The following is a 27,885-nucleotide window of genomic DNA, read 5'->3' on the forward strand; positions in this document are numbered from 1 at the left end:
CTTAATTACATTTAACCAGGCACCGCCATCGCCCAAGTGTTTCTGCTGCAGGTTTATCAAGGGGAACTCACAATGCTACACAATTCGGACACATTAAATATCAAAATCAATAGTTTTGGTTTTAAAACGGAAACAAAATGACTTGTTTCTTCCGATTCGTTTTTGAAAAGATACAATCAAAGAACAAACCATACACGGATTAATATATTATAAACCATTCTGTTTGCAAAATTGTCTGGAAATTCAATTTCAACAGATTTCAGTTCGTATTTTAACACCCCAGCTTCTCCGTCTGCTCCCTCCTGTCTGTAGAGGCCTGAGCACGCTTCATCCTCCTCTCTAAGCTGTGTGTGTTTGTCTTTAGGATTAGGCCTTTGACCCAATCACACCGTCATAATGGACTTTAGGGGGCTTGAACGGGGGTTTGATGGGATCATTCTTGTTTTGTTTCATGTTATGATGATCTAAGTTCTGAGGCCCCATACACACTACTTCGTTTTCGAATTATAACGGAGACCTTTTGCTACGTTTGCACCTCCTGTCCAGACCGCAACGCCGAAAACGAAGACCTAAAACGGAGAAGTTTGGAAACTTTGCCGACCCTGTTTTTTTGCGTTTCAAAACTCCGGAGGGCGTTTTAGTGAATACGGACTTTAGAAACGATAACTCACGCGCTCATGCTCGGCTCTCTGATTGGGGTCTTATAAGTCATGCAAAGCAGAAACACGATGCTACTGACTGGGTTTTTGACATTAAAATATTTCATTAAAATATTCTGTACCGTGCAAATAACACTAGTCTGCCTACACTTGTACTGTGCATGTCGCCGTTCACTTTGCAACGACTCCCAGTCTGTTTTCCGCCGCCACACTCCCGTGTTACATTCAGTAACAGTCCCAGCTCGTTATTGGTGCATGCAAAAAAAAAGAATAGAAAATAACCTGGTCTGATTCGATCGATACAGCTTAGTTGGCATTTTAAACAGGGAGGATGGACGCTTTGAATGAGGTGTCCAGAAGGTAATTTATACATGAATGGAGAGAGTATCTCTTAACACGGGAGGAGGTTTGCAACTCCACTTATCCCCCACTTACAAGGCTGTCCTTTCATCCCTTCCCAGTGAAATAAACAAACGCTCACATGTCAACTATGGTTGCTCAGACTTGCCCTCGTGCGTCTCCAATGATCCTGACGAAGCACTAACGAACAAAGCAGCACAGAGGTTAGATAGCTGTGTGTCTTCTTTCGTCAGTCAGAACTGAAGCCTCTTGGATTATAGGCAAAATGTCTTTGCATCTTCATATCATAGAATGATTAAAATTGTCAAGACGCCCTTGATTTTAATCGTCCTTTGATAACTATGACCTGAATGACTGAGAACCTTCACATACGTATTTATTCTTGATACAATTAATCAGTGATTAATTATACTGACTACTCGTTTCAGCACTAAAAACTGCACTCACACTACAGAGCACGGGGGCCTACACAATTATTCACGTTCTTGCGATTTGTGAAGTGATATGACTTTGTCACTGATACACATGTTTAGAGCTGCAACGATTAGTCGATAGAAAAATTACTAACAATTAATTTTATTTTTATAATTAACAATTTTAATAATAATTTGTTAGGCAAAAATGCTAAAACATCACTGGTTCCAGCTTGTCCAATGTAATTATCTGCAGGTTTCCTAATAGGAGGAGACCCTTTTGCACATTTTGGAGTGGCCTTTTATTGTGGCCAGCCCAAGGCCTTTTATTGTGGCCAGCTTAAAGTGCAATTTTTACTTATAAAAAGTCTATGTCGTCGCCTGACGTGCACCTCCTCCAAAATGTAACTACACGTCGAGTCGAAGCGGACCGTAAGCTCTATGATTGGTTGGCTGGGTAGCCATTTACTAGCGGCCAAAACTGCAGCTGTAACACAGTGAATCAATATATTTGACTGTTGCAACCCGAGCGAAATGAATCGTTTCGCTATCAGAATGTGATCCATTCGGTCGGTAACATTTGAAAGGCTACACCAGCCGCACGTATACAATTTTACCCCCATTTACGTTAGCGGAGCGCTAAACCGGAAGTTAGCCTGCTCGGCCGGCAAAAGTCAACACAGTGGACGCTGTAGCGCTACTGCCGACATTTGGGGGTGTAATTGCAGAATGACGGACACACCTAAAGCACAAGTATAAATGCGTAGGTACGCACGTAGACCCTACGCAGGAGTATAAATGTGCCTTAAGGCACACCTGTGCAATACCCATGCTGTCTGATCAGCATCTTGATATGCCACACCTGTGAGGTGGATGGATTATCTCAGCAAAGGAGAAGTGCTCACTAACACAGATTTTATATTTCATTGTGTACATAGAGAAAGTCTTAGATCTTTGAGTTCAGCTCATAATGAATGGGGGCAAAAACAAAAGGGTTGTATTCATAATTTTGTTCAGTGTACATTAAACAAGTGGTCACGGTTAGCTGGGGCTGCTTTGCCAAATATAATCAAATATTGGTGTGTCATCTATGAACTATACTACGATATTATGTTACACCTAACGTTTTGTTGTGTTTTGCGGTTGTACCCAACACTGTTGTTGTGATTTGTTGTTGTCTTGTTATTTGTTAGGTCCTGCTTTTTGTACCCTGTCTTGACCTGGTTTCACTTGTAAAAGAGGTTTTAATCTCAAAGTGCCTTCATAGTCCAGAGCAAGTTTCTTCATTATTTTTGCAAACCTCAACAGATGTCAAAGGCCAGAGTGGTCTGCAGATCAGCACCTGTTCAGATTCAGTGTCTGGCTCAGAGGCACTTCAGCAGGAAGTGGTATTATCTGACACGGCTGAATGTGATCTGACAACATGACTTGATGACATGGGAAGGTGTGACAATGTCGCATCACATGACACAGTGTGACGTGAGGGGGGAGGTTTTAACAACAGCTGCATGCTCTGGACGTCCAGGCCGAGAAGCGGATTTAATCAGCGGGACTTGACTGCTGTTAGTTTAATTGAACGAGGTCACTGAGGACACACATCAATAACTCCTCTTCCATTAACTGAGACAAAACAAAGCCCGTCTAGCGTTTTTTTAAAGGCTCATCATCATTATTTAACAAACTGAAGTGAAGTCCTGCTGGCAGAGAAGTTGATTTAAGTGCAAAAAAATCCCTTTCTACAAACTAGTAAATCTTCAATCTAGTTAAATGTACTTGTATTAAAGAAGTCAGATGGAGCCCAACAGGGCCAGCAAAAGTAGCTTGATAAGATTTCTTGCAAACACCACCTGAATTTACAAATCAATGTCAATTAACTGGTTATGAGGAGTACTACTCAAGCTCCAAAAGCAGTTCTGTTAAATCTGTTATGACTGAAGAAGCTTTGGGATAATTACGCATTTATTGTGGCAGAAAAAAGCAATGCACCACCTCATGTGATCTCATGGGGAAGTAAACAAAAAGGAGACACATATGTGGTGCAACAACTCGCTTTAAGTGTCAGTTTTAATATCTGTCAACAATAATATGCTAGCTAACTTTACCCTCAAGGGCTGGATTGTTTACCATTGGTTGGCAACACTGTCAGCTCAGCGTCAACTTCTCTCTCTCATTAGCTGATGTCATCCCTCTCAGAAAGTACTGACTTAATCATCCAGATTTTAACTCATGAATATCAAACATCTTTGAAATTGTTGGAGAACATCTGTACCAAGCAAGGTCCCAGGTTTCTCATCCGATTGTCCGGAGAGGTAAATCAGGGATTAAACGCCCCAAAACTCCTGTAGCCTGAGTCTAGCTTTAATACTAGTGTAGCAGTTTGTTTGAAGATCAAGTAGATTTTAGATGTAAATGGTAAGATTTACCTTCTGAAAATACATAGTGTTTGCAGGGAATTGTACCTTTAAACAATTCATCAAAAACAAAATAGTTTTGTCTTGTTTTTTCCTGTAGTAGTTGTCCGAATGTCAAGAAATCTGTACAGCTGTATCCATTCCATCAATGCTTGTGTGGCTAAAAAGAAAAAGACATCCCCATTCCTGTCTACAACGCCATGATTAACTTCAACCAGGGGATCTGCCATCAATCAATAAGCACAGAGAAGTTAAGCTAAGCCATCTAGTCCTCTAATAGAAATAAGTAATTTAGAATCAAAAGGAAAAGGAGATGGCATTTCTACTTTCTTGAATTGACCTTTTTGCATAAATAAGTGACACAGCTGACACGAGTACAGGCTGAGGGGAAACCAAACCAGCAGACAGCAGCAGTTGACCTCAAACATTCAGCTGATTCCCCAAAACCCTGAACAGAGCCGACCCCGTACGCTCTCTGGGTAACACACCCGGCCCGGTGTTCCTGGAACCGATTAACGGGTCAATGAACGCATCTCCGGGCTGATTGGCCCTGTGCTGCATGTCAGATTGAATTTCCAATACAGCTCTGAAGCCGCCGCGGCAGAGAGCGTCGAGCGCTGTCATAAACATGAGGAAGAGCACGTTGGCTGGGTGCCGCAAGGTGCTCGTCATTGGGTAATATTTAAAAACAAAAACACTGACATGGATGTCAGCACGTAATTAATGTCAAAAATGTCAGTCAGGGAGTCACATGTTCGCCACGGGCAGAACTTTCATAAAACTGAGAACAGAGAAGGGGAGATGCAGAAAAAGGAGAGAAAGCGGGGCAACCCTAATTTTTACATGGTTTAGCCCTAAAGAGAAAACTCCTCACACATTATTCCTATAATACCGCCAAGCTCAGTTGTAATTAGTGAATCTGAACCAGAGTCTTGTTAAGCTGGACCGCAGAGACAAACCGAGGTGATGATGTCATCAGAGACAGATCCTACGGCGGCTGCTCAGACGGTGTTACACTGTGTTGCGGGACGTACGAGCTCAGGTTGTGATTCACTGCTGGACGTTCTGTGTTCATATCAAGCCCACAGAGTCAGTCAGGAACACAGAGCCTCGGTCTGGAGTCCTAACACTGAGCAGTGAGTCACGACATTTGAGCCGATGGGCTCCCCTCATCAGATATACGAGACGTTTTTCTTTCCCTGCAGGAATTTTGACTGATGCAGAAAATAACGTTTCATGTTTAGATACAACCTAACAAACCTGTGACATCTGAAGCTAGATACAGTAGCATTATCCTCCTACTTGTATTCACAGAATGTGGCTTGAAAAAACGTTTATGTAAGTAGTCTTGCTAGAATAGACAAGTGACCAAAAGGAATAAACACAACACAACTAAGAAACTAGTGAAGGATAGATCAAGCCAAATACAATCAGGCATTTTTACTTTCAATCCAAGAGAACCCTAAAATTTACTAATTATTGTTGGGGGCAATCTCCACAGCACCTGGTTATGTACTAAGTTCAGACACCATTAGCACAACGGTGGGAAAGAAACTGCCAACTCTGACTGTGGAGAGAAATATTAAGAGCTGAAGGAAAAGTGATGCTGAAAAAATACAAAGAAGGAAAGTAGAGAGAGCTGGGGATGAGATTGACAATCCCAGCGAACTCATAATCCCTCTTGATGCATTGATATAATTTGACATGTGACCTTGTCTGTGTATGTGTGTGTTAATCCAGACACGTTGCAGCCAGAGCGTGACAGATTAAAGCAGAGAGGCAAACAAACACTTGATACTCTGCTCTGTTGGCGCCACACTGGACTGAATGACAGCAAACTGTAACTGAACACTTGATCACGCCCTTAAACAGATTATTTTGCTGGATTTAAACAAATTTTCATTGACGTTATAATGAATTTTATTTAGGAAAAATGTTTGTGCAGCTGTTGGTGTTAGACGTAAATATAAGATTTGTTTGTTTTCTTAAACAAATTCAAGTAAGTAAGTCATGTTTATTTTCAAGTTTTCTTTTGTTGCAATTCAACTGCAATGAAAAAAGTTGAATTATTTGAAGTACATGAGAGTAAATAGAAACCAAGGGTGCCTGACAGGCGGCACACCTGTGCACAGTTGCCTCTATGAAAACCATAAAACACGGCTTGTAAAGCTGTCAGCTAACTAGGTCAATGCTTATAACTTACTTCTAGGGCTGAAATGACTCATCGAGAAACTCGATTACTAAAAAGTTTAATCCACATAAATATATACAGCGCGCTGTTTCGCACGGACAATTATTACTGCCACACAAGGTGCTTATGCTGTGGACAAGTGAAGATGACGTGATTTGATGGCGTAGATGGCGAAATTGAGAAAGAGAGAGAAAATAGTGAGTGACGAAGAAGAGACAGGCCAGAGAAAAAGACAGTAAGTGTCTGGGATTATTTTAAGCTAAAAGAAAACAGCAACTCTGTACAGTGTGTCTGCTGTAAAACAGAACCAGCCGACCAAAACAAGATAGTGTTAGCATTTAACGTACATCATGACTGCTAGTTGAGATAAAGGCTAGCAAATGTAATGCACAATTCTAAGCTGTAAATGTAGAAATGTGTGTTTGTTTTTGTTGTTGTTCTCCACCTGGTTAGTGCTTGATGACCCTGGCACCAGGGGCGCAGAGCAAAAGTCTTTCTTATCCGATTACTCGATGAATCGACTGAATAATCTGTACAATACTTGATTACCACAAGGAACGATAACTGCAGCCCTATTTACTTCCACAACATAAAGGCTGTCCTCTAGCTCATCTGCACACGAGCACTGACACAACCGTACAATTTGATACCCTCCAACAAAAGGAACAGAGACATGCGATAAACATCGGGCCGGAACATTATTTCAAACCCTTGAATCCTCATGTGCACGTTTAGCTCAGTCGGTTGAGTGCAGGACTTCCATTGGAGCATTTTTCACATGCTCACAATAAAGCGTGTGCGTCCCGGCGTTTGAACCTGTGGACACTAATTTTCATTTCCCTGAGGAAATTCAGGGGAATCCAATCCAACGTTTATTGACGGCTTTTTCAGAGGTGTGTCCCAGTAAGCCAGAGTGTCTCTTTCAAAAGTAAAAGCTCACCATAAACTCAACATGAAGCATTGCTGCAAAAAACGTTCTCGCGCTTTTATTTTGGAGGCACAATCACTTAAGAGGAAGTGATTATGTGAGTAACTGTTGCTGTCATGACTGAGATCTATTTCAGCATCAGCCGCTATCAATTTATTCATTTTTCTGCTATAAAAGTAATCTGGCCGCGGGCCGCCTATTGCCGGCCACTGCAGTAATGGATTTCTTATTGAAAACGTTAACTAAATAACTGAGTACTCGAACGGATTATGTTAGCCTACTCGTTCCAACAAAAAAATTATCGGAGTAACTCTTTCGCATTACCCTCAATGCTGACACCCAATAATTCCTGACAACAGCTCAGTCAGCGGTAACGTTGGATCTGCTGACTTCCGTCTGCATTAGCAGAGTTTAATGTTAACAAGTGGGCAGACTGAGTGTTCAAGCTGTGTTAAAGGGTCCCTCACAATACACTTGCAGTATCTGCGAGAAGTCAGGTGACATACTGTTCAGTTAAGTTCCCGAATGTAAAACAATCGCATATTAATAAAGGTACGTAGAAGCACATAGGTCTAATACATCTTTCCTTCACAGAGGAGGAGCTCGTCTGTAGCATGTTAGGGGTACGTTTGTTCCTTTGAATGTAACCAGGTGTAAATATACAGATGTTATTTACACTTGGCTGAGATCACTGCAATTTATCTACATATATTTACAACTTTTTCCTGATCCAGATAATGACATGTACAGATCCAAATGTTAAAAACAGATGCTTGTTAGCGCCAGATGGAGGTCGGGTCTTATTTTTACCTTTAATGCAAAGGGAATCCCAAAAGACCTTGTTGTTTAAGACAAACAATTCACTCGGGAGGTCAAACTCTGCTGAATATTAAGCTAAAAAATATAACACTTATTTATAGACATGGTAATATGAGACGAGTCAGGATCACGATTCCATAACAATCAGAATCTGCAATTTTTCTTTCTCCGTCATAGTCTTTTTTGTTGTTTTGAAATATCTGTCTCCCTTCTCCCCACTGGCAACTTTCACAGACACACACACACACGGCTCAGGCCTCTGGCTGGTGAGGCCGACAGAGCAGCAGGCTTTATATAACCCAGTTGGCCCCCAGACCCTGCTGGGGTTAAGTAGGGACAGGCTATTACAACACAGACAGTAACACACACACACAACCAGATACACACAGGCAAGAAAACACATTACATTGCACACACACACACACACAGGAAAACGCCCACACACACACACACACACGCATGCAGACACACATAGTCAAAAGACTGGAAACTAGGCTGGGACGTCCTGTTCATTTCTGCCCCTCTCAGCCAATCACAGCTCAGCTCTGCTGCACAACTCTCCAGGCTGTCGCCCCGAGTAACCTGCACCAACTGAGCTGCTGACTGTGTGTGTGTGTGTGTGTGTTTACACTTCACCCACTTCAGATGTGGGAATACACAGCGGGATGTAATATTCAGCACAGCAGTCGACGCTGAGCATCAGTCTGCTTGTCAGTCAGTCTGCACGTTAAAACGTAAGAGATGTTAAAGGGAAACTAAAATTATTTTCATACATTACCGACACGTTTTCTCTCTGTGGTTCGGTAAATTAGCCTTACTTTTATTAAAACAGACAACCGTCCTGCCTTGTGTCAACGTTTCAGGGTGGAGGTAGTGGAGGTTTTTCTTTGACACGATTCTGCAGGGAACGGAGAAGGTTTGCAGTTCTTCAGGGAAACATTCACATCGACAGAATTTAAGAGATATTCAATTCTGGCTTCAGCTTCCAACCACAAATATCAGGTGTCCACAAACTATGAACCTCCTGCCTACTACCTCACATCTGCAGGGAAGCAACTCGTTTCAGAGTTCCTTCAATAAAACCACCACACTGTGTGAGACTAGTGCATCTGTGTCCGCTGGTTCGAGCACCTCACTGCACTTTCAGCCATATCTCCAAATCAAAAACAGGGTTTATTTTCATCTGAAAACGCCTTTTATTGTGCATGATTTTATACAAACTTCCTCTAAATTCTGCCAGTCATATTTGGTAACTTCATGAATAAAATGAACCACCACGGGGACCTGTCAATCAGGATAGGACTGCGCGGGCTAACAAGGCGTGAACATGTATTTGGTGCGGTCTGTGTTTTCGCCTGCTTACTTACTTAGACTACAATAAAAACAAGAGGTCCACCGACAAAATCTCGACTAAAACAAACAAAAACACTAAAATGTGACTTTTAACCTACTACAATTTCCAGTAAGTCACTAACCTAATTTAAAATGATTTTTGAAATTTAACACTGCGTGAATTACGGATGCACTTTGCTAACCAAGCTAGCTAGCGCCACCCGCATATGGTCACTTCTGGTTCCAAAAAACCAGAATGGCGACGGCCACAAACCGATAGGTGACGTCACGGCGGTTACGTCCACTTCTCTTATACAATCCACGATACGGACACATGGATACACAATTTCACACTGTTAGCAAGTGACACACAGGAGTGTGTGTGTGTGTGTGTGTGTGTGTGTTGAGTCAGTGTAATTGGATCCTTCCTGTTCCTACCCGAGACTAAGATCTGCTGATGAAGGAGAGAGAGAGAGAGAAGGACTGAAAAACCCATGGTTGAGGGATGAGAGAGAAAAGGAAAGGAGTGATGAAGACGTTCTTACCTTCGACTCAGATCCGCCACATGTTCCTGAAGCCAACTGCTGCTGGCCGCTGGAGAGAAAGACGACAACGACAGTGAACAAAACAGCTCCCCAGTTTTTTACGTTTCTACAATCCATCAGTATTAATTCCTCTTGGTTTTCTGCTGTTTTCTGATTTACTTAATAAATAAGAAACTGGTTTCTGTAACCGGGGATTCCTCAGCAAGATTTCTCCTGCTCACATGTGACTCTGATCGGATGTTTTCATAACAGTGTCAACAGCCCAATCAGATACATGTCAGATTTATCAGACTTCTCCGAGAGAGAAACTCTGACGTCACTATAGAAAGACAACATCACGACTTTGCAATAGCAGGAGCAGCAGTGAACAACACTAACACATACTTTCCAACCCTCCCGGAAAAATTGGGAGTGTTGGAAAGAGTGTTGGGCAAGTTACTCAAGGTGTCGCTAATCTCGACAACCCAGCTATATTCTAACTTAGGACGGGTTTATGCAGCGGTGTTTGAGAGAGAGAGAGAGAGAGAGCGAGAGAGAGAGAGCGAGAGCGAGAGCGAGAGAGAGAGAGAGAGAGAGAGAGGTGCTGCACGAATAGGCCTGTATGTTCCTCAATACAGCTCCTCAATCAAATTTAATTATAAAAAACAGAAAATCAATATGTGGCAGTCAGCGTTATTATCCCATACATACATTTGTGGCGGCGTACAAATAAATCAATGTATGGGAAACACTTCACTACCACCCTCCATGTTTTCTGACTTTTTAACTAACATCATATTCTGACATGTGTTTTTTTTTTACAAAACTTGCAATGTTTCTTAACGGCACCAGCTGAAATGAAAAATAAAGCAAGTAAATCCCGACTTTTAAACAGCTGTTTTTCTGCACAGGACCTATTCAGTATTTTTACAAAACGTTACGTTAATAGGGCTGCAACTAACGACTATTTTGATAGTCGCTTAATGACACAATGCCTCTCATTTAGCTATTAGCCTTTAAATTAAACCTGAGGTTGTTTTAGGCATGTGCTAATTAACAATCAAGACAATAAAATAAATACTGCTGTCAAAGATGCATCTTTTAATGAACATTTCTTCTGCAGCAAAAGAAATTTCCACTGAAATTGATTCCACTGAAATTCCAGTGAAATCAGTCCTGATAAAAGCAGCTGATCCGCTGTTTAGTGACGGAGCAGCTTTCGCGCCAGAACTAACCTAACTAACAAATCAGAGGCAGAGATGTCTAAAAAATAATAACGCGTGGCCTCTATATTTCCTTCTGTACGACAGCCACATTTAAAAAATAACAGTCAATAAAAAATATCTGATCTGAGCAATAAATCGATAAAGCATTAAGGCTAAATGGATTGACAGTCTATAAAATATCAGAAAATAGTCAATTATCGCTCGAGGCGAAATCTTCACATTACTTGTTAAGAGCATTATTTGTTACTTGTTATGTAAGAGCAACGATCCAAAACCCAGAGATACATCACATCTGAGCATCTGGAACCAGAAACTGGTGCCATCTCTGCTTTATAACAGAAGTAATCTATTGATCAACACCATTGTTTCAGCTAAAGTTCAGGTTGCTTTCTAATCCAAGAAGACCAAAATAAAACGTGTGTGCTTGTGGAGAACAAGTGTTTCACGTTGGACTATAAATCTGCTATGGTCTGACGTGTCCTGAGGAACAGAGGAGGCGAAAACAGAAACATCTGTCTGCATGAAATATTGATCATTTCACAGCTCCTGTACATATAACGTCAAAGAATCTCACAAGCTGCAGCATGAAGTTATTGGCTATTCTAAACACGTGTGAGCAGGTTTTGCTCAGATCTCAAACTCTCTGACTAAACTCTTTAAACAGAGTCGAGTAGCGAGCTGGCGTCCTCTCCGTCATGAAGAGGGATAAAAATTGTCTTGTTTTTTGTTTTTTTTGGAGGGGGGGGGGGCGCGAACGGATCGGCAGCTCTTCTTTAAGAAAAGATAAGGGCTCCTGCTCCACTGCGCCGCCCCACCTTTAATATTCAACGACACTGCGAGGCCTGGAGGCTTGACGCCGGGTCAAAGGCGCTTCACATCGCATCCTGTTCAGACCTTCGTATGGTGTGTGTGTGTGTGTGTGTGTGTGTGTGTGTGTGTGTGTGGCAGAGGGAGGGGGGGGTTTGTTTGTTTTGCTAGCAGGGTGAGTCAGTCTAAACAAACATTTTAATAGAGTGACTTATTTATGATCTGTGTACGAGGACAGCGGATGATGTGTACGAGTGTGTGTGCGCTCGCATGTCTCTCTGCACGCCTGGCCCTCTGGCACACTACATTACCACTGTCTGGAACATGGTTGTGTAATGCACTTTTAGTCTCGCTCCGTCAGAGAGAGAGAGTGTGTGTGTGTGTGTGTGTGTGTGTGTGTGTGTGTGTGTGTGTGTGTGTGTGTAATGAGTGAGAGATATTGTGTGTTTTGGCAAAGTTAAGTGCCTGTGTGTGTTTATGTGTGTGTTGTTTTATCCCCCTCCCGTCCCAAAATGTCAGATGTTAAGTGATGTTGAGACTGCAAGAGCAGACAGCTGATACACACACACACACACACACACACACACACACACAACACACACACACTGACCTCATCATCAGTAGACCGTTCATACAGCTAGTGAGTCAGCCTGAGAGGAGAGGAGGAAGGAAACAGAGGAGAGAGGGAGGAGAGATGAGGAGGAAACAGGAGAGAAGTGGAGGAAACAGAAGGAAACAGAGGAGAGAAGTGGAGGAAACAGAGGAGAGATGAGGAGGAAACAGAGGAGAGAAGGGAGGAAACAGAGGAGAGATGAGGAGGAAAACAGAGGAGAGAAAGGAGGAAACAGAGGAGAGAAGAGGAGGGAAACAGAGGAGAGAAGAGGAGGAAACAGAAGGAAACAGAGGAGAGAAGTGGAGGAAACAGAGGAGAGAAGAGGAGGAAACAGAGGAGACAAGAAGAGGAAACAGAGGAGAGAAGAGGAGGAAACAGAGGAGAGAAGTGGAGGAAACAGAGGAGAGAAGTGGAGGAAACAGAGGAGAGAAGTGGAGGAAACAGAGGAGAGAAGTGGAGGAGAGATGAGGAGGAAACAGGAGAGAAGTGGAGGAAACAGAGGAGAGAAGAGGAGGAGAGATCAGGAGGAAACAGGAGAGAAGTGGAGGAAACAGAAGGAAACAGAGGAGGGAAGTGGAGGAAACAGAGGAGAGAAGAGGAGGAAACAGAGGAGGGAAGAGGAGGAAACAGAGGAGGGAAGAGGAGGAAACAGAGGAGAGAAGAGGAGGAGAGATGAGGAGGAAACAGGAGAGAAGTGGAGGAAACAGAAGGAAACAGAGGAGAGAAGTGGAGGAAACAGAGGAGAGATGAGGAGGAAACAGAGGAGAGATGAGGAGGAAACAGAGGAGAGAAGAGGAGGAAACAGAGGAGAGAAGAGGAGGAAACAGAGGAGGGAAGAGGAGGAAACAGAAGAGAAAAGTGGAGGAAACAGAGGAGAGAAGAGGAGGAAACAGAGGAGAGAAGAGGAGGAAACAGAGGAGAGATGAGGAGGAAACAGAGGAGAGGAGAGGAGGAAACAGAGGAGAGAAGAGGAGGAAACAGAGGAGAGAAGTGGAGGAGAGAAGTGGATGAAACAGAGGAGAGAAGTGGAGGAAACAGAGGAGAGAAGTGGAGGAAACAGAGGAGAGAAGAGGAGGAAACAGAGGAGAGAAGAGGAGGAAACAGAGGAGGGAAGAGGAGGAAACAGAGGAGGGAAGAGGAGGAAACAGAGGAGGGAAGAGGAGGAAACAGAGGAGGGAAGAGGAGGAAACAGAGGAGAGAAGAGGAGGAGAGATGAGGAGGAAACAGGAGAGAAGTGGAGGAAACAGAAGGAAACAGAGGAGAGAAGTGGAGGAAACAGAGGAGAGATGAGGAGGAAACAGAGGAGAGGTGAGGAGGAAACAGAGGAGAGGAGAGGAGGAAACAGAGGAGAGGAGAGGAGGAAACAGAGGAGAGATGAGGAGGAAACAGAGGAGAGATGAGGAGGAAACAGAGGAGAGGAGAGGAGGAAACAGAGGAGAGAAGAGGAGGAAACAGAGGAGAGAAGAGGAGGAAACAGAGGAGAGAAGTGGAGGAGAGAAGTGGATGAAACAGAGGAGAGAAGTGGAGGAAACAGAGGAGAGAAGAGGAGGAAACAGAGGAGAGAAGAGGAGGAAACAGAGGAGGGAAGAGGAGGAAACAGAGGAGGGAAGAGGAGGAAACAGAGGGGGAAGAGGAGGAAACAGAGGAGGGAAGAGGAGGAAACAGAGGAGAGAAGAGGAGGAGGGAAGAGGAGGAAACAGAGGAGAGAAGAGGAGGAGGGAAGAGGAGGAAACAGAGGAGAGAAGAGGAGGAGAGATGAGGAGGAAACAGGAGAGAAGTGGAGGAAACAGAAGGAAACAGAGGAGAGAAGTGGAGGAAACAGAGGAGAGATGAGGAGGAAACAGAGGAGAGGAGAGGAGGAAACAGAGGAGAGAAGAGGAGGAAACAGAGGAGAGAAGAGGAGGAAACAGAGGAGAGAAGAGGAGGAAACAGAGGATGAAACAGAGGAGAAAAGTGGAGGAAACAGAGGAGAGAAGAGGAAGAAACAGAGGAGAGAAGAGGAGGAAACAGAGGAGAAAAGTGGAGGAAACAGAGGAGAAAAGTGGAGGAAACAGAGGAGAGGAGAGGAGGAAACAGAGGAGAGAAGAGGAGGAAACAGAGGAGAGAAGTGGAGGAAACAGAGGAGAGAAGAGGAGGAAACAGAGGAGAGAAGAGGAGGAAACAGAGGAGAAAAGTGGAGGAAACAGAGGAGAGGAGAGAGGAGAAGAGGAGGAAACAGAGAAGAGGAGGAAACAGAGGAGAGAAGTGGAAGAAACAGAGGAGAGAAGAGGAGGAAACGGAGGAGAGAAGTGGAGGAAACAGAGGAGAGAAGAGGAGGAAACAGAGGAGAGAAGTGGAAGAAACAGAGGAGAGAAGAGGAGGAAACGGAGGAGAGAAGTGGAGGAAACAGAGGAGAGAAGAGGAGGAAACGGAGGAGAGAAGTGGAGGAAACAGAGGAGAGAAGAGGATGAAACAGATGAGAGGATGAGAGAAGTGGAGGAAACAGGAGGAGAGGAAAGGGAGGAGGAAAAGGAAGAGGAGAGAGGAGGATAAATAGGTAGAGGAAACAAGAAAGGAACACTTCAGGACACCTGCGTTACCATCAGACAGGTGTTCCACACCAGCACCAGTCAAACTCCCCACCTGCTGTTCTTGACTGTTGCAGCACTTTGTCTTTCTTTTTATGTGTCAATCACACAAACAATGTCACGCTTCCTGTGATTAGTTCAAATGGTGTTCACACCAGAAATCAACCGATCCAGAGTTGACTTGAGAGCGGTCCGAGACCACCGCTGCGAGGCGGACCACAGAGCATTTGTGACCAGAGTTCCACCAGCAGACTACCAGGGGCGCAGAGAAATCACTAAAAATATGTCCTCACCTCCAGGAGAGGGGGAAGGCGCACGGATGGAGGCCGACAATAGGCTCTTCTCTGTGGGCACGGGTTTCACCGAGCTCCCCGGTCGTTCACCGACAGCTCACTGACAAGGCTGCTGCAGATGTGTCTGCAGACATTTTTGTTTATAGGCCTTGTGAGTGAAGGTACTGGCCGATGCAGATTATCTTAAAATGCCAGATATTGGCCAGATTAATCATCTAGCCGATAAATCTATCACTAGTTCCTTAGCCCTTAACACCACTGATCAGTCTATGAGATCATAACTTTGGTCTCCGTGTTTATGATGCTTATTAGGCATTTGGTCGGTTGCCAGATTAGAGGCTGAGGAACAGCGTCATGAAACATCAATGCAATACATGAATAAAGCGTTTAAGTGGAGGGTTGGCTTCCTCCGAATGTCTGTTTTCCAAACTGTGTTTAAGGGCTTTCAATTTCAAGACATGTCCTCTTGGTTTAACTAGCATGTGTGTGTGTTTGACATGCACGTGTGGTTGATGGCCGCAAATGAGTCAATGGAGTTATGGTTGGAGAGGAGATAGTAGAGCGTTACGTTTACATTTTAATCCACCAGCATCAGGCTCCAAGGCAGCAACATATTTTCTGTCCCTCTGTGCTGCAAAAATACCCCAAAAATAATCTTCTGAAAAACACATATTGTCATAAATTCATAAAACTTTGTTTGTTTGGTTTTTCAACTTACTTATTTCTGCAATTAGGAAGGGACTAACCTCTGATCTCACTGCTGCCGTTTGTGATTTATCTACCGACAAAACAGTGTGCCGGCATTTCATTTTACTTCAGTAATCCCCCAAAATATAACAAAATCCAAATTGTCCCCGTTCCCCAGTGAGGATTACCAAACCTCAACCACCCAGAGGAGAAACCCAAATCCACCCCGCCGCTTACAAAAACACAGCTGAAAAATCAGGTGCGATGGTGTTCGGTCTGAAGCGAAGCTGCGTGTAACACAGTGGGATGAAGTGGTTCAACTGGGAGGGGTTGAGCGTACCTTCTGAGACGTAGGCGAAGGGTTTGTTCCTCACAGACAGCAGAGTCAACAGGTTGAAGAACAGAGCGACGAACGTCCCGACCAACAGACGACCACTGCAGAGAGGCACAGGGAGTCTGACTGTAAAAAACAAGCTGAAAAACATCTTTAACAAGCAGAGAAATGTTTAACAAACCCAGAGGCCGTTGGTGGTTCATGTCAGCACTATGGATGGGCCAGTTACTGGTTTCAACGTATCCCGCAGTTTGAAAAAGTCAAGTAACCACCGATCCTTCTCCACAACATTAAGAGCGTCGTTTATTATAAAGTTGAACCTTGACCTACTCTTAATGTTTGAGTGTGTTTTTAACTGTTGCCATCGAAATGTTATCAATATGCACTGTTCCTGGCAAATAAAGTAATAATAATAAAAAGCCAGGCGCTGAGAGTACAAGTGCACAAAGCACGGCAGGTGTAAAGAGCTGCGCTGATTAAAACTGAAGTGTGAAATGAGTCCAGACGCAGCCATATTGTGTTCTGGTTATGCCAGAGCTCTGACACGTCTCTACTGCGGTTCAAATGTGCACTGGAAGCAGCGCATCTTTGAGCATCTTGTACCTCAGCAGCCAGATTTTGTTCTTATTTGTTCATTTTTGTTGAAGCTTTAAATACGCCTGTTTTGAATTTGAGTCTCTTTCTCTCTCTCAACTATAATTTCGTCCCTAGTGAGAAAATTCGTCTGGTTTGTCATTTTTTATTTATCTTGTCGATCATAACTTTTACAAACACCAAACAGATATTTAATACAGAGATCCAAAGCCGGCTCGCAAGCAAACGCAACTGTACTCTTCACCACACTAATCACATGGGACAATCCATTTAAGAGCCTAAAAATTGGTCCAAACAATCAGCGGGAGGCGAAGCGCTGCCCGACGGTGAGAACAATAACTGGACGATAAAGCCCTCCAACTCCACCTCCCTCTAAGAACAGATTAAAGAGGGAGAGAGAAAGAATGTGTGTGTCTGTCTCTCTACCCAGCAGACACCTGTCCCTCTGGTTAGCGGCCGTCTCTCATGCCGTCCAATCACATCCACTCAGAGAAGAACAGTAGAGGCGGGGATGAGGGGAGGGGGGTAATCTTGTCACAGGAGACGGGTTTAAGTCTCTCTGTGTTTTAGGTTAAAAAAGCCGCCACTAATCTGTTTTATTATGGAGTGATGATAGAGAGAGAGAGAGCGCAAACTACAGAGGAAGAGAGCGACCAAAACAGGTGCTGGGCGAGAGAGGTAAAAGAGCAATGAAAGACAGAGAGAGAGAGACGACGTCCAAGACTAACTGATAAACAGACAGATTTCCTTTCGAATACAAATCAGCCTTCATTTATCAGACTGTCTGCCTGACAGCGATAGTGACAGTGGATAAATAAACAGTGAAAATCAGACTTCTCAAAGTTCAAATCCTGCAGTGACAGGACATTTAGGTGATTTGATGCACGGATCTTTCTACAAACTGCTTCCATGTGTCAAGCTGAGGCTGCTGGTTTAACTCTTAAAAGGAAACCTTAACAGTTAAACACATTTTTTACATTGTTCCGCTCAGTACTTCTGTGCAGCAAGTTCACGTTTCGAAGTTTGTTCACGGGTTAAACGAACAAGATGTGTTGATTCTTGACACTGGGAGTCTACATGGGAAGACGTGTTTACGTGTGCAGTTGTATGTTTGGGTATCGAGTACAAATTTCATAGAACCTTGGATTCGATAAGACACTCGAGTTTCGGTTTTGCGTATCGGTTCCTAACTTTCTGCATTTACAGTCCATAAAAGTGTCACTTCAATCGTCGATAGCCGATCCAATCTGTCTTCAACGTGTCGCGCTCTACCAGCTACAATGACACCCCAGATCCAGCTAACGCTAACAGTAGCAACGTCTAAAGCTCGGGTACAAAACACAGGTGAGCTGATGTTCACCTTTTATACTGAAGGGAAACGAATGATGTCTACAAAGGATTTCAATAAATATTTTACTGAACCCTCGTGCAGACTACACGACTTTCAGCGTCAGCCGATAGACGCGCCGTTCACACTACAATGTGTGACTTGAAGTCATTGTGGCGTTCCACACTGCGTGACTGATCGGTGACAGGGGGTCACACGCCACACGAGCTGACAGCGGCTGTGTCACCCGCCGCAGGTCTCCAAACCACGTTTTGTTAAGAAAACACACGTGAAATGTGAAACGGGAATGACGCGAACCTACTGACGAAGCAGCTGTTGTTTGTTATTATAAAGATAGAAATTATAAAGACAAAGAATCTGTGTGGGAATGATGGATCAGCACACGCAGGTAGCAGGTAGGAACGTCTGAGCTACAGAGAGCTGGAGGGGAGTAAAAAGTGTTTTGCAGTGAAAAAGTAGCTGCCAGCTCTCATTGGCTGGATGTGGATGTCGAGTCGGCCGACTCCTCCAGATATGTGGCGTGCTAGTTATCTGGCAGGCGTCGGCGATGTGTCAGAAATGTGTCGGGAAGCCGTTGTGATGCGTCATTTAGTAGTTCACCCATAATGAGTGGCGACCGCCGATCAACCGCTGATTTACTCCCGACTTTAGGCTTTAGAGACGAGTCCCCAGAGACGACCTGCTAGTGAAGAGACATATTTTTCATTTTCATTTTATGGGCAAGGAGGAAGAGGATGAAGGTCGTCAAGCACTGAAAAGATTTGTGGTGAAGGGGCCGGAAACAACAGCACACCCTAGTAGTTTTCATGTCAATTTCACTATTTATTTGAGTTTGAGCTGAGAATAAAAATGTCTGCTGTGCAGCTCACCTCAGCAACTTTTGGACAAACTTTCTTCCCCCCCCACCCCCATTTTGTTTTACATTTTATAAGCTTTTACATTTGTTGTTTGTTCTCTGACGGAGCTGACGTTACCCTGAGGCGAGAACTCAATCGGCACGTGTTTAATTAACTCTGCTGGTATGGACGCAAATACACCCTGTCAGAGTGTGAAGCTAACAATGAACAGCTGTCAGTCAGTCTGAATGTAATTCTGCTCGTCGCTCCGTCTGACCCAAATGTTCGGGATGTTCTGTTCCGACAACAGCTGGCACTGTGTGTGTTTACAGAAGGAGACACAGGAGTATATCATGTTGTGTCTGTTTATTTTAGAGGATGAGGAGGGAATTTGTGTTTGTGTGTGGAAATACTTACGTATGGACCTCAGGCTGCTCCATGAAGCGCTCCACACTGACAAAACAGAAACAAACACATTCAACAACACTGGCCAGGTGGGACTACTCTGAATGTGCGCTAGAGAGAGAGAGAGAGAGAGAGAGTGAGCATTGAAAGGAATGAAAGGAGACAAGGAGCGAACAAACAGACAGAGAAAACAGGAAATACTTTAACAAGCACACACTCTATCCACACAAATCCACATGCATGAAAAACGCTAAATGACAAACACACACACACACACGTCTGTCTCCTCCCTCTGTGCTGCTGCCCTACTGAGCAATTCAGGACATGCACTGTACTGCAACCTTACTCTGTGTGTGTGTGTGTGTGTGTGTGTGTGTGTGTGTGTGTGTGTGTGTGTGTGTGTGTGTGCAGTCTCACTCATGCAGGGAAATGGCAAAACAAAGACAACAGCACAAGAGGGAGAGAAAGAAATGTCACTGTTAGTCTGTCTTCGGGGTTTCTGCAGGGTTCAGAAAGTAAAAGAAGAATGAAAACCAGCAGGAACCACAGCCTAGAATCAGTCATTATATTGCATCACATTTTTATCAACTGTGTAACTTATAATAAAATACCAGTTATAAAAATATAATATACAATACAAAGGGTAAATGTTTGCACTTGTATATCTGGTGTAAATATTTTGCATAGCACTGCACAAACTGCCATACTGCACATTTTCCTACATTTTTATATTTAATATTAGTATATTTATTTAAATACAAATCCTCTCCCCCTGTAATATGTTTGCACGACAAAAGTCTGAAGTAATGCAGTTCTATTATTATTTATATATATGTTTTTACATATTTATATATCTTTACATTTATTTATGTAAACTGTAGGTTTATGTCTGGCACCTGATCATCACAGCAAATTCCTCATAAGTCTAAAATACTACTTGGCATTAAAGCTCTTTCTTATTTTGATCATTGATTAACACATTTTCTTTATCCATTCTAGACCCCGAACGTCCCTTTTTATCATATATTATAGCCCATTTCGAACAGCTAACAGCTTACAGCTAACCAAGTTCAAGCAGAACTAAATAACACTTCATGAAAACATGTCTTCATATTCAAAAATGAGGAATGGAGGTGAAGGCGAGGAACACAACAACAACTTTATTTTAAGGTCTCTATAAGTGGACTCGTCGTTTCTTCAGTCTCTTTTTCTGTGTCGTCCAGGTTGTAAAGTGTGTTGTAGTTACTTTAAACACATTAGTTTAGTTACTTTCACCACCTACAGTCTGATATACCTGTTGATCTGAACTATGTTTGACCTGCCATCCAATCAGAACCCAGTATTTTCTTGTGCCACATTAAGAGTCGGTCAGTTAAGTCTCAGCCAAGCAGCCAAATATATTAATGCGCACACGCACACACACCACATGTGTCTGCACATTAAAGGGTTTGCAGCGTGACGACTTAACCCGAATTCTTGTATGTGTGTGTTTGTGTGTTATTGTTCTGGAAATGTACCCCTCCCTTCCCCGAGATCTGACCGCAAGACAACCCCGCACAGGGCGCCTGAAGGTGTGTGTGTGTGTGTTTGTGTCACAATGACAGACACAACCAGGCAGTGACATTCCCACAGCCCTAAAAAATTCAGCAGTTCACACCACACACACACACACCTCTCCTTTAAGAGTAAACCCATGTCCATCCCTTTAAATTATTATGTGTTCTCAGATGGCGAGAGACAAACAGGTTGTATCACAGAAACACACACACACATTATTGCAATCCACTTGGTTAATAGTGTTTCTTATGTGTGTTATGTCTTTGCACAAGGGTTGGGTTTCAAGTACCGGTTCCAAATTTCCAAGAACCATGGATTCACGTGGGTTTCAGTTCTGCGCATGGGTTCCAAACTTTCTGCATATTTCAGCTCCCGATTGAGCATTTTAAAGTCCGTGAAAGTGTCTCTTATCTGCCAGGACCTATATTTTCCCCCGCTAGTCCAGAGACTCCTTTCATTTTAGCCATGAAGTGGAAGATGAGCAAGGAGGATGAAGAAGAACTGTGGTGAAGGGGTTGGAATCAGAATCACTAAACTGAAACTGATCCCCCAACCTTACTTTGCACATGAAGCTATGGGCTGCGTTCGAAACGGGCTGAACTGCTGTCTCAGAAGGTTTCTAACAGGACAGCTTTGCCAAATTTGTACACAAATATAAATTTTTGACAAGTTAGCGAGAACTGAACACTGAACTATCATATTAGCCCGTGACTGAAACCAACCAAGTTTGTTCAGTCTGATTTTCTGAGGCGTCTGTTAACAATTTGTCTTTTGAGTTTTTGTCAGAACATAAAATTTCTGTGCCTCCTAGAGAATTTGCAATTGTTTTTGATGCTGTTCCTTCAGGTATTAAAAATGCTGCTCTCATCAACTACCAGTGATACTATCCCTCCAACTGCACTGCCATAACTTTATACAAGTAATTCAGATCCTTTTTTGAGTACAAAAACAAATTAATAAATGTATAAGGGAACTGAAACAAATAAATCAGTAAGCCTACCTCTGTATTTTTCTGGAATAATCTGTTCTAATCTAATCTTGTTAATATAGACTGGGAAAAAACATGGCTCTTACCAAGGAATTTTTTTGTCTCTGATAAAGTGCGTGAGGTCTCCCTGAAAATCCTGTTAAATCTGTTATTGCAAGATATATGTCAAATGTTGACCCTTTTTGTTCTTTTAGTCACAACACAGATGAACACTAACTAATCCTTTTTGGGAATGTACTGTTAGTCAGACTCTTTGGCAGGACCTCAATCTCTTCTTAAATAGAACATTAGATCTTCAACTCAATCTCAAAAAAAGATGGTATACTATTATATTATTTAAACACATAATTTCTGCCAATAAACTGTATGTCATTAATCTCATAATTTTATTAGTAAAATTCCAAATACATGCCAGCAAATCAGAAAACAAACTTCACTGTCTTTATTTCTTATTTAAAATCCTACCTGGACACAATTTTGCACAAATTGTAAAGCTAAAACTAAAGACTTATGTGTTGCTTTTAATTTGTAATTTTTGTAACTTTAAATTATTTTGCCAAACTTGTCCTTTATGTTTATTATGTTGAACTAGGGCTGGACAATAAAACAATAATTATCGCAATATAATGTTTTTCAATTACAAATATTCAATAACTGTTTGATTTTATTCACTTGAATCATACACAAATAAGGACTTAATTTTTTATTAAGATGGTTATTTTGTTGAGGAAAAAGGACAAAGCTTTTACTTAATTTTACTCATGCATGTGTGTTGAAAAAGATTTTATCATAATTGTTTTGAATGTTTTACCTCAGATTTGTGAAGTTTGGCATCAAGTGTGACGAGTTTAAACCACAATTAACCATCAGGTTTCTTCAACTTTCACTCAGTAGCAAACATCTGCCATATCGTCCAGCCCTATGTTGGACTATGCAGAACCTCGAGCCATTACATTGCAATTGTTACTACTGCTTGAATGTAATAATTGTCTTTGTGCAAATAAAAAAATAAGGTGGTATGTTGATAATAGGTATTATCATTATTATCATTATATTTGGCAATGCAAAATTAAAAACATGCAAACACGTGAAAGACGGAGGGAAATAGATCTAAAGGGTTTGTTAGAGAGATTTCAGGAATGCCCTGGGGTCCAATTACTTCATTGTTTTTTTTAAATTGTTTGATGGCTGAGACTGGAGAAAAAAACAAGAGTGGCGCAATGTGGTGAAATTCATAACAAAGGAGAGAAACAACTGGAAGTATTTTGGGTATTGCTTTGGAAATAATAATTAGGTTGTTATGCTGAGTCACCCTAAGAAAATAATTGAAGTTTTAATCGAAAGAGACAGAATTACTGAGACAAAGAGAGACGTAGACAAAAAAACAAAGTAACAGACAAAGACATTTTATTATTCCGGCTCCAAATGCCGACTAAAGTTACTAAAAATGTAATTTTGGTTTATTATTCAGGTGTGTGTTTGTATGTGTGTTAGGGAGACATACACACCTCTCCTTCAGGATGAACAGGGCTCCCAGCTGGATAAGAACAGTGGAGGCAAAGACTGCCAGAACCTCCAGTCTCTCAAACCTGAAGAGCAAAAGGACACGTCGTCATCCACACTGGGACAAACCATCGGAAAACACTGAAGCCGCTTTTCATCCAAGATCACCAGGACGCCACCAAGCGGGTAGCGACTGGCGGTTCGTAAACATCAGGATTGTTTAACCCCCCCCTTTACTGTGCTTCTGTGACATGAGACGTCAACATAAAGTTAGAGGTCTGCAATTTACGAACTGCAAGACATATTTTTGCTGAAACTCTAACGCTCGTGCACAAGAAACAAAGCCTGACGTAACTTCTTCACCGTGAGAGAAACATTTTACGTACTGAAGTCCAGCCACTAAACTTGATGCCGATAACTGCTGAAGCTCTGTGGAAGCCCAACGACAACAGCTGCCTCCATTCATTCATTCATTCATTCATACAGAGAAGACATTCCCACGTGTAATGTGAACACGTACGTTGAAGGGTTCATGTTGAGCTGTTGTACCACATCCACATGCAGACAACGTGGGCATTTACGCCAGGAATCCACTGACTCCGGCCACAGCACGTTACGGCTGCGCTGCGGTTTTGATGCCCGGCATCAAAGTCCACTGGCAGCATTTCAGCAGCGGGGCGTGTGGCCTGCCGCCATTTGTCCCTTTTGTGCTTCTACTACCTTCTTCACAGCTCTGTGTGACCCCGTTTTGGTTCGTTAACTTCAGGCTGCATTTCCCACAAGGAGCATTTCAGAATCAGAGCGTTTTGCCGGCCTGATTTTGCTGATGCATTTTGTGCTTCTACTGTGATTAAGTAGGCTATATAGTTGAATTATTTCTTTTGTGTCTGTTTTAACTGTGTTTATTGTTGTTTTACAATCAGGAATCTCCACAGGGTATTTTATTTTGAAAATTGAGCGGATTCTCTATGCCGTTCTGTGTCTGACTTCCTGCCTGGTTCATCTGCTCTGCGCTGCTTGACGCGGCTAGCGGCAAAAATAGATCTGCTTCCTATTCTCTGCGGATCGGAGAGCCGATTCAGGGACGCTTCAGGGTCGCGTCTGGTCTGGACTCAAAAGCATCAACTCAAAAGCAGCCGTAACGCGCCGTAGTCGGAGTCAGTGGATTTAAGGATTTATATTAATGAGATCAAAACTAACCAAGTTTGACCAAAAAAAATATAATAATATTACCTTAAAATAAGATGTTTTTTCAACTACTGACATCAAAAATAAACCTGCAAGCTAAAGTTTGTCGACTTCGGGACAGGATGCCCGAGCAGAAACATTAAACAGAAACAGGATGTGGGCTGTGACGAGGGTGTTGTCCTACCAACCCCCGCCTTTAATCAAGAAAAAATTAGTTCACAAATTAAGTCCACAATTACTTCCATAAACGTCTGAGACAACTCTATGAGAAAGCCAACATCGAGCTGATGCGCGGCTGCAATAACCGTTGCTGACCTTGTGACCCGACCTCATCAAAAGGTCACGGGGTTGATCCCGCTGCAGTCTGTCTCGGATGAGCCGCTTCGTCTCAGTGAGTGGTCTGCTAGGCTTATGGGGGTTAAACAGGATACTACTGACTGTCACTGATCTAATGGACTGACAGGAGGCCCCATCCACAGCAGCATAAAACCACTACGCTATGGATTAACGCAAAGAGACGTGACCACATTACGTGCAGAGGTTGACCCGAGGACACACAAATAGTAAACAAATCTATGCAGGTAAAGCAACAGGACAGTGAGGCTGCAATTTAAACACAGTTTTAGGTATTTTCGAATAGTACAGTTGATTAATCTTTGCAGTTTCAGATGCTCAAGTAGCACAAAGCTAGTCTAAAAACTGTGCCTGGCAGGTTAGGCTCATTAATCCATAATGCACCAAGCTATTTCTTTAACTGTGGTAACCTTGTTATCCTCTGAGGACAAAATAATTAAATAATGCATTACTAATACCACATGAGTATACGGTAAAGCTGGGAGACCAAAAAATGTAATCTGGACAAATCTTTCAAGTTTAAAGGTTGATTTTTGCCCGAGCAAAGGTCGAAGAAACCAGATGGCAGAACAAACACTTGATGCCAAACAAGTGGATCATTTAACAAATCTGAGGTAGAAGATTCAAAACTAAACTAAATATGCACGAGGAAAATTAAGTACATTTTTTTCAGTAACTTTTTCCACAACAAAATAAATATCTTAAAAGAAAGATTAAGTTAATTTGTTCCTGATTCAAAGATTATATCCAAAATTATTGATTTATTACCCAGCACTAACCTACGGCATCCCTCCCGCTGTGAGCGTGCGGACTACATCACTTTGTTGAAAGCCTGAGCAACACACCAAACATCCGTTACACTCCAGCATTTAAGAAAAAGGTTTCAGAATGGCGGTTCCGGGGACTTCATGGGGATTATCACAGAATCTCGCGTGATCTAATGTGAATTCAGACATAAAACAAACATGGAGGCCGAGTGCCGTCGTCAGCTGGTTGACCTTGTGTGTGCTGAAGAAAAACGGTGGATGAACTCGAGGCTGAGAATCATCATGGTTTAAACAATTTATTGTGAGTACACAACATCTGGTTGGTGGCGGTTCCCGGGTAGCGCTCTCATTGGCTATTGGTCCATCGCTGTTTAATGAAACATGTTTAGTATTTATGATTCAAAATAGAAGAGCCTCCGATCCAGTCGGTGACCTTGAGACTTTGCACCTCAACACTACAGGATCATTTAGGCAGTTAATCTGTTCCAACGAGCCTCAGATCAGCAACACGCCTGAGATTGTCACGAGGTGCGAATCGGACCCAAAATCAGCCCAAATAACCTCAAGGCGTGAAAGTGATCTGCTGGAGCAAACATGCTGCTTCCTTAGATTTAGTTTTGGTCCCCTAATGCGACGACTGACGCTGCTAAATTTGTTGTTTGTTTTTGTCTGCTGATTTACAATAACAGAAAGTTGAAAAAGGTGTGAAATTATTTTCTTTACTCTTCTGCAACAATTAATGAAACACAAACAGAGCAGAACAGGAAAATCTTCTCCGGTGGTTATAGAAATTAATTACACTGACCACATCTCATTAAAGGTGGTATTCATCATGTTTAGTTTGGGTAGTTAAAGAAGAATTCGCTGAATCTAACTCGCAACACTATTACGAACGAACGAAGGCTTACAGAAAAAGCGAGAGAGGTTTAGGAGTTTATCTTAATGCTTAAATAAAGCTGCAGGTTTGAGGCCGTGTGCAGGAACACACACACACACACACACACACACACACACACACACACACACACACACAGGAATTATGAGAGCCAAGTGAGGCCGAAAAGCAGATTTCGATCACTACTCTTACACACCTCAAGGTCAGAGGTCACCTGTCAGCAGCAAATACAGTGTTTGGCAAGTTCACTGACAAACACACACACACACCAAAGGAGGTGTAGAGTTGGGCGACGCTTGTGTGTTTATGAGCTGTCGAGATGATCCAGACAACAGTAACGGCGCCCGATGCTGCAGCTGTGTTTCCAGTGTGTGTGGTTAAGGGACAGCAGTGAATTAGGGAACATATACAAACACAGATTGACACAGACAATCAGCGATACTGATATAAAGTCAGTATAGAACAGGGCTGCAACTAAGGATTAAATATGTCAAATATCTTCTTCTAATCAATCTCTAATCTCCAATTAGTTGTTTGGTTTATTTTTTCAATCAGCGTTTCCCAAAGCTCAGGACGATGTCAGTTTACTGTCACAGGAGGAAAGAAACCAGAAAATATTCACATTTAGGATTCAAGGTACAATCCATGTACACACCAAAGGGTCGCCCCGCCGCCCAAATTTAAGACTATACCTCAAAATGTGTTGGTTAATGCAGGAACTGACACAACAAGAGAATCTAAGATATTAATGTTTTCTGATGCTTTAAGGAGGTTTGTTTACGTCAGAATTTTTTCAAAAAAAAAAAGCCAATATTGCATTAAAAATGATTTTTGTATATTCTATTATAGCTGGCCTGTAGGGAGAGAGTGCTGGTCAGCTTGTTACCGTGGAGATGCGAGGGGTTTTAGCCACGTTTGAGCGCGGCGTTTGATCTGAAAACATCCATCTCCTCAACCTAAATTTGGCTGTTTTCCGAGTTTATTAAACGGATTCTGTGCACACGAGATGAAACAAAACATTTATTACAGGGATCTTAGACGGCGAAATAAGATGCACATTTCTCTCTGTTTGCTGTAGCCTTTACGTTAATCTCCCAGCATGCTGTTCTGATTTATCTATTGATTCAGACACGAGGCAAACGTGTTAAATTACCATCAGATTAACGTAAAGTGATGCAGGTTAAAAAACGGGCTGTATTTTGTCACACTGCTCGGCTGACGTGACGTCCTGCGTCCTTTATTTTAAGTATATTTTTTCTTTAGGATTCAAACTGCACAGATTATAA

General features: G+C 42.6%; 2 protein-coding genes across 2 annotated transcripts in view; one reads left to right on the top strand and one right to left on the bottom strand.

Moving 5' to 3' along the window:
- The window catches only part of LOC119911512 (zinc transporter 6-like), a 35,703-nt gene extending 12,194 nt beyond the window's left edge, over positions 1–23,509 (bottom strand). Inside the window, exons 1-4 of the mRNA XM_038730406.1 lie at positions 23,401–23,509; positions 19,360–19,395; positions 16,171–16,265; positions 9,659–9,707 (exon numbers count right to left, since the gene is read on the bottom strand). Coding sequence (XP_038586334.1) covers positions 9,659–9,707; positions 16,171–16,265; positions 19,360–19,382 — 167 coding nt within the window. The 5' untranslated portion in view covers positions 19,383–19,395; positions 23,401–23,509. The remainder of the gene's footprint in view (positions 1–9,658; positions 9,708–16,170; positions 16,266–19,359; positions 19,396–23,400) is intronic.
- Positions 1–27,885, top strand: part of slc30a6 (solute carrier family 30 member 6) — a gene marked incomplete in the record, with an annotated part of 262,873 nt that overhangs the window by 195,446 nt on the left and 39,542 nt on the right.

This window comes from Micropterus salmoides, unplaced genomic scaffold, assembly GCF_014851395.1.
Source record: "Micropterus salmoides isolate LMB-PRFRI ecotype aquatic unplaced genomic scaffold, ASM1485139v1 Ms_hic_scaffold_2, whole genome shotgun sequence".
Classification (NCBI taxonomy): Eukaryota; Metazoa; Chordata; class Actinopteri; order Centrarchiformes; family Centrarchidae; genus Micropterus; species Micropterus salmoides.